At 27.4% G+C, this 9,788-nt stretch overlaps 1 protein-coding gene across 2 annotated transcripts in view; it reads right to left on the reverse strand.

Moving 5' to 3' along the window:
• The window catches only part of LOC107444074 (putative sodium-dependent multivitamin transporter), a 33,364-nt gene extending 24,121 nt beyond the window's left edge, over positions 1-9,243 (reverse strand). Inside the window, exons 1-2 of one of the 2 annotated variants that reach the window (XM_016058148.3) lie at positions 9,051-9,243; positions 3,047-3,384 (exon numbers count right to left, since the gene is read on the reverse strand). In XM_016058148.3, coding sequence (XP_015913634.1) covers positions 3,047-3,382 — 336 coding nt within the window. In that variant the 5' untranslated portion in view covers positions 3,383-3,384; positions 9,051-9,243. Of the gene's footprint in view, positions 1-3,046; positions 3,385-8,954 lie in introns of both variants that reach the window. The other variant, XM_071178812.1, reaches the window with a different exon arrangement.
• Positions 9,244-9,788: the final 545 nt, after the last annotated feature.

Genomic DNA, 9,788 nt, shown 5'->3' on the forward strand with positions numbered 1-9,788 from the left:
CATTTTTTTAAGCTTTTGACACAAAATCAAGCGCTATCATATAAAATCACAAGCGAGTTAAATTTTTTTATAACAAAGGATAAATATTTATTATTTAAAGAAGAAGACGCAGAAAAATTGCTATAACTTTCAAACAAATAGGAATTTTGAAAAAAAAATCAGTCGTTAAGTTTATGATTAAAAAAGGTCCTATCACACTGAGAAAAGGAAGTATGGTCAAAAGTACCAGAATATTTGTTTTTTTGCTACATAGGAAAACCAAAAAGATCAGTAATTTTGACTGAAGTGCTTTGGTAATGATTTTTGTAAAATTAAAAACAAAATACAGTTTTAATAATAGATGATAAAATTTCATAAATGTAGTAAGATTTTATAATTTGATATTAATAGTTAGAGCACAGCATAAAAACTATTTATTTTGTTAAATTCAGTTTTCAGTTTTGGTATTTTTTACTGGCTCTATAGGAATCCAAAAGGCTCGGTAATTTTTAACAATGCTCTTTGGTAATGGTTTTGGTAAAATTAACAGTAAAATATTGTTTCAAAAGTTTTTTTATTAAATGTGAGGTAATGAGAACTATAATTTTGAATACCAGAATATGCGGTAAAACGTCACTATATGAACGGAAAAATTGCCAAATGTGTGGTTTAAATACCACATATTTGTTTCTATTAACTATAATTATGCTTTTTTTTCCCTGAAATATCATACCATGCAGTACAGTAATTTTATCAGTGTTTTTTTCGGTTCAATACGTCAAATTTCAACTCTGCACTTGTATTTCAGCCAAAAGTATATCGACCAACATGTTAATAATTCTGGAATCATTAATCGTAAATTTTTTATTCAATCGAACTCCTATATACCTTCATAATTTCAAGTATCAAAATTTTAGAAATTTCAGAGCAGCAAAGCAAAATGTATCGAAATCAAAAAAAATTAGGAAAAAATTGCAATAAAGTGTCTAAAATTGCAATAATTTTCAAACAAATTTAAATTTCGAATTAAAACTCCGTGCTAAATGTATAAACAAATATGGCCTTTTCATCATGCCAAATTTCAGCTCTTTCTGCTCTGCATTCCTACAGCCTGTACAGTGGCCCGTATAAAATTTTAATAGTTAATAACTCTCAAACTAATTTTTAAATTTAATTTTTTTATTCCATTGTAATTGCTGTACACTGTTCTACACATCTTAGTAATTTCAAGTTTCTAAATTTTGTAGTTTTTAGCATCAAAACAAAAGATAATGTTAAGTTGAACACCAAAAAGCACCATCAGCGCAGTCTCATACGATTTATTACGAGTTCATACGATTTTTAATATAAAGAAAAAACTTGTGACTTGCCATAGAAAGTCATTCTAGTAATTGAAAAATACGAAATTAAACATTACGGAATCTCTTTGTGGAGGTTTATGTAGCGTGAAGCTAACAATTGAACTATTAAAAAAATGAAACTACTTGGAAACAACTTTTTTTCTGTATCATAAAATTGCAAGGGCCGGCACAATTGGCTCACAGAAACTATGAAACTTGAAAGCTATAAATTTTAAGATATGTTGAAAAATTCTATAAGGATTTCGAGGAAATAAAAAAAATTATTTTCGGTTTGGTAAATAGTTCGAGAGTTATTAATTATTAAACTTCTAGTAATAATAAGCTATGCTGGCCAACTGCCCTCTGAAATGCAACTGAGTAGAAATTTGACGTAATGATAGAACCATTTTGAATTTTAAAATAAACGAGAGTTTTTTTTCTCTATTCCATAGTGTTTAAAAATTATTGCAATCCTTTTCTTCAAGCAATAATTTTTTCCTCATTGTGGTAGAAAAATGTATCCCTTTCGCGATTTTCATTTTATAATTTTGCGCTCAACTTCATGTCATAAGTAACAAAAAAATGAATAAATAAAAAATATTATAGAGAGAGATATTAGATCTTGTGTATATAAATATTAATATTTATAGAACAATTCTTAAAAATACAAAGATTAAAGAGAGAAAAAAACTGTTTCCAATGCGAACTGTTACATCATATAAAGATTATCATTTATATTATTTATGAATTAACTTCTCCTTTATTACTTCTTTTATTGTGTTGCACATTGTACATTTATATGCTTAATTTTTTTCACGTACATTGCGTACTCCGCATTTCATGCTGATTATTTTTCAAATCCAGATAAACCGTCATTTCGTTGCGTTTAGCATATTAATAAAGTGTAGTAATGTAATTAGATTAGTTATGAATTTTATAAACAAAATAAATCTTTTTTTATAGTCTTTTAAGAAGAAAAACAGTGATGAATGAGAACAAGTCACGCTGGTCGGTGAACTGAGCTTATTAGGATGCGGAGCCTCCAAGTTCTATTAAAACACTCATAGAACAAACTAACGTTATAAATTGACTAATTATTATAACATGTCTTTAATTTATATAATTTGAGTGTTTTTGAAACTCTGCTTAACATGTTTCTCCACTCTAACTTTCCGAAACCAATACTGAGATATTTAAACGCATAGTAAAAGTACCATTTATTACGCATAAATTCCATTTATCATTCAGATTTTAAGGACTTAAAAAAAGATCATACTCAGGGATGTTTCCCAGACCGTCGCCAATAGCCCACTGTACAGATCTAGTGCGGTGAAAATGAACTACAACAACAACAGCAATCAAAAAGGTGATCAAACATTTATCATTATGTATTGCTTAAAGTTCAATCTATAGTTTTTTGTTATCTCCCACAAATAAACGCTTTTTAAGTTATTGTAGTTTAGTTTCCAAAAACAGTATAATTGTTTTTCTATTAAATTTTCTTAATATCGAAATAAAAAAAGGTTGTTTTATATTTTTTTCAAGATAGCTATGCAATTTTCAAGTTAGTGGATGTTTTTTGACAAGCAAAATATTTCTGGAATGCAATGCAATACCTGCATATGAATCAATACAATACAAACTCGCTGCATTTGCTCAGAGGAAAATAATTTTAGTTTCCTCTCATATAAAAATAATAACGAAATCTTAAAAAATAATATTTTTACCTCGTATGCTGTTGAAACGTCCATGTCAAAAAATACAGGCAGGAATCCATAACAAGCAATAACTCCGCCCAATGGCATTCCAAGCATCCATATGAAAAATTGCGTACCGTACAAGTAAGTCTCTGATGGCACGCCCAGCACTGATATCGCAGACATGTATGTTGCCATTAAACTGAAAGCAACCGGAAATATGTGCATATTCTTACCAGCCATCAGAAATTCTTGGGTAGTTTTCTGTCGACCACCGGTGAAACGAAAAAATATACCAACGGATGCTGACACCGCCAACATGAGGGCGATTACAACGTAATCTGTGATTCCAAGTAAAACAGACATAGCTGAAATTGTATTAAGAATAATTAGAAGCAATAAATAACGCAACCAATAAGTAACATGCCTCCCAAACTATATATCTCAAAATGCAGGTTTACAGCTGATGTATTAAATAATGCTGTTAGAGTATTTTTGTAATTAAACCATTTAATTTAATCTTTGACTAGTCATATTTTGCTATTACTCAAATTGTCCCAGTATTTTAATTTTATTGGTGAAAATTATGGCGTGCATACTATAAAATAGCAACTGTTTTCTCTTGCTATTGCAGTGTGTGGAAACTTATATTCTAGAAATCTTATAAACGTCTAGAAATGGCAAGTCTATTAGCTTCTAAGCATTCATTCTTTAAAAAACACAAAACATTCACTGAATAAAAAGTATAGTATATACCTGGATATGGTAGATTTTAATGTGTTTCTGGTTTTATGGAAAGACAAAAAAAACACAGTAAGTTTTACCGAAGCTCTTTGGTAATAATTTCAGTAATATTTTCAATGAAATATTGTTTTATAATATAGCTCATGGGCTGCAATAGTGACACAACTGAAAAAACACGTTTTTTGGACTAAGAACATGTGTAAATATGAAATTACACATTCTTTTCAGCAGCAATACTAGCGAACTCATAATTCAACTTGAAGGTAATCCTCGTTTAAGCAAACTAAAGCATTCTCTATGCATTTTTATTGGCAATGAAAACTATAAACCCACTTATCTCAAAACATGATTTTTTTGAGTTGCGCAGCTATTGCAGCCCATGAGCGATATGTGTTAAAATTTGGTAATTTTATATCTTAAAGCATGGCATGAAAACTAATTATTCGGTTATTTTTTTTTTGCATTTTTTACTAAATAAGTGGAATTAAAAACTAAAATTAAAAACACCAAAATTTACAGCAAACCGCAACCTTATGAAAAGGGAAAATTACCAAAGAATGATTTAAATACCGAATATCTAGGTTTCATTACCAGAATTATGTTTTTTTTTACCGAAATGTTTCACCCATTAGTGCAGTAATTTCACCAGATTTTTTTTCTCTGTGCATCACTTCCCTAGTAACCTTAGACCCAGATGGGTTCAAAATTGGCTCAATATGGGCCCTATAAAAACATGCACCAAGCGACCAACATCGGGATGTCTAGATTTTTTAACATTGGTCCTAGAATGGCACATACAGGGCCTACATTGGCCAATATAGAACCTACATTGGCTAAATAATGAATACAAAATATCAGCTGAATCTGACAATTCTATATGGGGCCGATATAGGTTGTAAAGATATCGGGTGAATCTGAAAATTCAAATTAGGGCTTATATCTGAAAAATAAAGGCCCTTTGAATCCCTACTGAGCCAAGATTCATGAATATTAGCCCTATGAAGGCCCTAATTATTTTGCTGCTAGGGTAAGAGTGCACTGTCTAAAGTTGTAGTTGCTAATGTGCTGCTTCATTAAAATTTTCAACAGAAATTTGCTACGTCATAAAGTTTTCATTGCTCGCGCAAACTTTACACTCGCACTTTTTCCTGTCAAAGTTTATTTATTGAAGCAAAAAACATTTTTTTGCATCAAGTGTTCTATACGAAAGTATTAAAGATAATATTTAGCAAAAGTAAAACGACATAAATCATCTCTACTTGGCTCTACTTTACACGTCTCTTATCCATATATGTCATGCATAGTACTAACTGAGTCAAATCTATAACTCTGTAACTATTTAGTTATAGCTATTTCTCCTTTGCATTACGGAATTATTTCATAAAAAATATTTTGTATTAGTATCATTATTAAATGGCAATAATTCTACGTGTTGAGAATCAGTTGTAAATTAAGGCAGATACAGAACTAAGTACTTAACGTAAAGTTTGGGAAATAAAATTAAAAATAAACAACTTTTAATAATAATTGTAAAACCCTGAATAGATTGCTGGATAACTTTAAAATTATAAACTTCATAGAAATAAAAAAATAGAAAATTTAATTGTTAGGACTAATTTCAGACTACGTAAAAGAGGAATTTTCTAGCTTAGTATTATCTTTGTTTTTAAGCTTCTTTTTGAAAAACAATTTAATGAAAATATGTCATTAAACTAACATAGGTATAGTAAGTAAGGTATGGTAATGTTGCATTAGTTAGTAATTTTTTTTTCTAAATCGAGTTGTAAATAGCATTATTTTACTTACTTATAACTAGTATTCTTATAATTAGTATAATTAATAAAATACAGATAAATTTAGATTGGATTAAAATTAAAGTGTGATATCTTTATTTGTTGAATTCAAATAAAATGTTTGAAGATGACGGTTGATAAGAAATTTAATTTGAATAACCTTGTGAATAGTATTTTGACTACATTTTAATATCATTGATGTCATATCCCTTTTGAATTAGTTAACCTTGCTCCTTCCCCCTTTTTCTTTATTCTTTCTGTTATTATCTAGCAGATCTATGTAGCCATTGAAGGAATCTAGTTCCACTAAAAAGGAATTGTTATGATTTATTAATGTACAAAGCAAATACATTATATAAATTTGCAAAACGTGATATTTCAGAACTCCTTAGACAAAATATTTTTTTAACTGGTGTAAATCATTATTCTATCCTTTAAAATCTATCAGTAAATAAATTTTCTAAATATTATTTTTTCATTAAATTATCATTTATCGTCAGGTTAAATTTTCCCAAATAAGCTTTTCTATAAATTAAAGTTAACGAGATAAGTATATGCAAAAATTAGAAATAAAATTAAGGATTTCAAACTTTCGATCGCTGTCTTGACCAAACTATTGGAATCATACTTCCTAGGTTGAAGCAAACCTTCGTAGTTTCTGAGTTATCCAATTTTTAGAAGTTATTTGGATTTCTCGAGATTTATTTGTCCGATTTAATTCAAACTGTGTACTCTGCTTTTTGAAATTACATACAAGCGTCGTAAAAATTTGCTTACCTTGTAATTTAAACTATTAATAAACAAAATAATTAAAAATAAGTAAAAACTACAAATTATTTAATCTTTTAATAAACCAATTTTATAATCTTGTGCAAAAATGAGTTTTAATTCGCTTTAAAATTTCTCGAACTAAGATGAAATTCGCAGGGGGAAAAAATTAAAATTAAGGGGTCCGAACTTTCGACCATTAGCTTGTCTAAATTAGTCTCCCCCTCCTCAAGAATCGAAATCCTTCATAAAAAGGTAAGTTTATTCATAGAAAGTACATTTTTGTGTTTTATTTTGTAATCTAAGATATCGTCTGCAATAATTAACATATTGTATGCTAGCCCCTCAAAACATTAAAATTGAGTCCCAAAAATGCGTTAAAATGCTGTAAGTTAAAGTGCGTTAAAATGCTATAATTAAATCAAAGGATATTTAGTATTACCAGTTTTTTTTTTAATTTCGCACACTCCGAAAAATATTATATTGATTACTGAACAATAAAGTTTAAAACTTGAGTTATCACAAATTTTGCTTTTTTATAGTACAGCAAATTCAAATTAGATGCAAAATAAATAAAATATTTTTAATCAACAGAAATGTGACCTAAATTTCCAAAGCTTTATAACTCTATATTATCTAATAAATGGATCATAAATTTCATAATGAATTTTAATATCTTTGGTGAAATTTTCCCTCGCCGTTTTCTTTAAAAATTACACTTTTGAGCTAAATAAAAGTTTCAAAATGAAACATTCCATTAATATTGAGTAAACAGCCAAAGTAGGTCATCAGTAATATGCATGTCACTTCTAAAATTTCACCCCAACTTTTAATATCAATTTCAAATTGCATAAGAAAGCTACAACTTAAACTACTTATCATAATTTTGGGGAAAAATAATTTTAATGACTGCTATTCTGCAAAATAAAGGTTAATAAGTGGGATAATAATGGGATAAAGGATAAATAAATTTTTTTCTGATAAATTTTTTCTAGCATAGGCCATCGACACTCAATTTTATTTATAAAAATATAAAAGCATGTTTAAAGTTTCAAAAAATTGTTTAGAAATTATTTTTAAAATTTCTCTTCGTGAAATCTATATTTTTTGGTCCAAAATGTCTTTCTGCAAAATTTTGTCATATATTTTGCAAATTGTAAACAATTATAGTGTATTATTACCACCATTTTTTATATTGAGATTAACTAAAGTTTTTCGCCATTGATGTAGTTAAATTTTATTTTACTTCTTCATTGTTATAGTTTTATTTATTTATTTATTCACATTTTGTTTGTTTGTTTATTTATATATTGATATATTTATTCACGTTTTGTTTGTTTGTTGTATTATAACACATATTTCCATGCTCATTAGAATCAATTTAACAGCTTTATTGAAAAAAACTGTTTGTTTGGAAAACAACCATATTTTTAGCATTCTATTTGCACAAATGCTTTCAAACAATAGTTATTTGGTCAATTTTGTAGAATTTCTTGCATGATAACTACAGTTCTGTTCCTAAAAGTGTATATAATTTTCCTCAATACCAAAATTGGGAGCAAATATACACCAAACTTTTTTATAGGGCAGCTTAGAGGTAGTTTTAATTAATTAATATTTTTATTTTATTTTGGGGCAAATATTTGAATGACTGTTATCAAAAATAACTAATAATAGAAATACTAAACGTATTTTATCAGATTAGCTATATATGGCATAAACTATATTAGTGGAAATAACCAACTAAAGCAATAAATTAAATAGAATTATATCAAATTATAATCAAAAAATTTATGCATTATTTATAACTATCACTTTTATTATGCATACTATTGTATTGAACAATTTATCACAATATGAATTATTTATAACACTCATTTATTCTTTGCATACTAATGTGTTTACCAATTTATCACACTTACCAATGTTGATTGATTAAAAGTTTCGTAATTTATATTTTAAATTTTTGAAGTCAATATTTATTAAATATAATTTTTTATTTTTATGATATTTATGATAAATATCTTTTTTTTTCTACGTTTGAATGTTGTTTTTCTACCTTTGTTAGAACCTTGAATTAAGTTAAGCTTTTCAAATCAATTGTCATAATAAAATTATATAAACTATAATATACAATATTCTCTTGATTATACTGCACTGCGAAAAAAAGGATGATCAAATATACCAGAATAACGTGAAGTTTACCGTGTTTCTGGCTCTATGGGAAAACCAAAGACTAACCGAAAGGAAAATTTTTATCTCACCGAATTGCTTTGGTAATGATTTTGGTAAAATTAACTACAAAGTATAATTTTAAGACATGTGATAAAATTTATTAATTGCAATAAATTTTGGTAAATGCAGTACATTTTAGTAATTTTATCTTAATACTTTAGAACATAGCACAAAAATCATTACTTCGGTTGAATTTACATTAAAGTTTTGTATTTCTTACTAAATATGTTACAATATGAGCTATAATTTTTAAAACCAAAATATCCGGTGAATGCTTATCATATGAATGAAACAGGATAATAAAATTGATGTTTTAAATAGCGCATGTGTTTCTTTTATTTTTCAAAATTATTATTTTTTAACAGAAATGTCATAAGCATACATAAAAGTAATTTTACCTGCATTTTTTTCTGCCTGTAAGAATTGCATATTTAAAAAAAACAAAAACAAAAAAAAAACAATTTTCCCTAATTTATTTTTACAGAAATGCTTACCTAATTTATATCATAAAGTCCTGTAAATGCTGAAGTATCACAATTTTTTTTATCCTAATCTAATCAACAGAAACTTTATAAAACAAATCATTATAAATCCCAGTCGATAAATAAAACAAGTATCAGGGAAAAGTTCATAACACTGTTTTCAGCATCCTAGATGCTGAAATCACTAGCCCTTCATCAGGAATCCATCCTCTAATAATCAGCTATGACGTTGATCTTGACAGGCAACCACGTGACTAATCCATTACCCATTTCGAGAGCATATTGTTTATGCGTGATGCAATATAGTTTGAGACAATACACATTTCTTTGTTACTTTCACTAATCAGAGTTTTTATTCAGGTAGCAATTAAAAACAACGTAAAAATGTTCAAAAATCGTAATAAATGTAGAATAATAGTAATAAAAAGGATAATAGTAATACAAAATTTATTCTGAGTAACATAAATGCAAAATTATATGGATATCATTATACGTTTTAATTATTAAGCTTCATTACATGTTTCCTTTATATGTTTCTATCATATGTTTTCATTAAGTCCTTAAATAGTACAATTAATAGTAATTAATAGACCATAATTGTAATAGTCCAATTTGAAATGGTTCCAATAAATACATCTTGAATATCACTAAGAAGAACAATTTCAACATATTTTGTACTTTATACGGTTAGTACTTATATTGTAAGGTAACACTATAAATCACTATTCACTATAAATGGTGAACATTAAT

Source organism: Parasteatoda tepidariorum, chromosome 3 (genome assembly GCF_043381705.1).
Source record: "Parasteatoda tepidariorum isolate YZ-2023 chromosome 3, CAS_Ptep_4.0, whole genome shotgun sequence".
In the NCBI taxonomy this organism is placed as follows: Eukaryota; Metazoa; Arthropoda; class Arachnida; order Araneae; family Theridiidae; genus Parasteatoda; species Parasteatoda tepidariorum.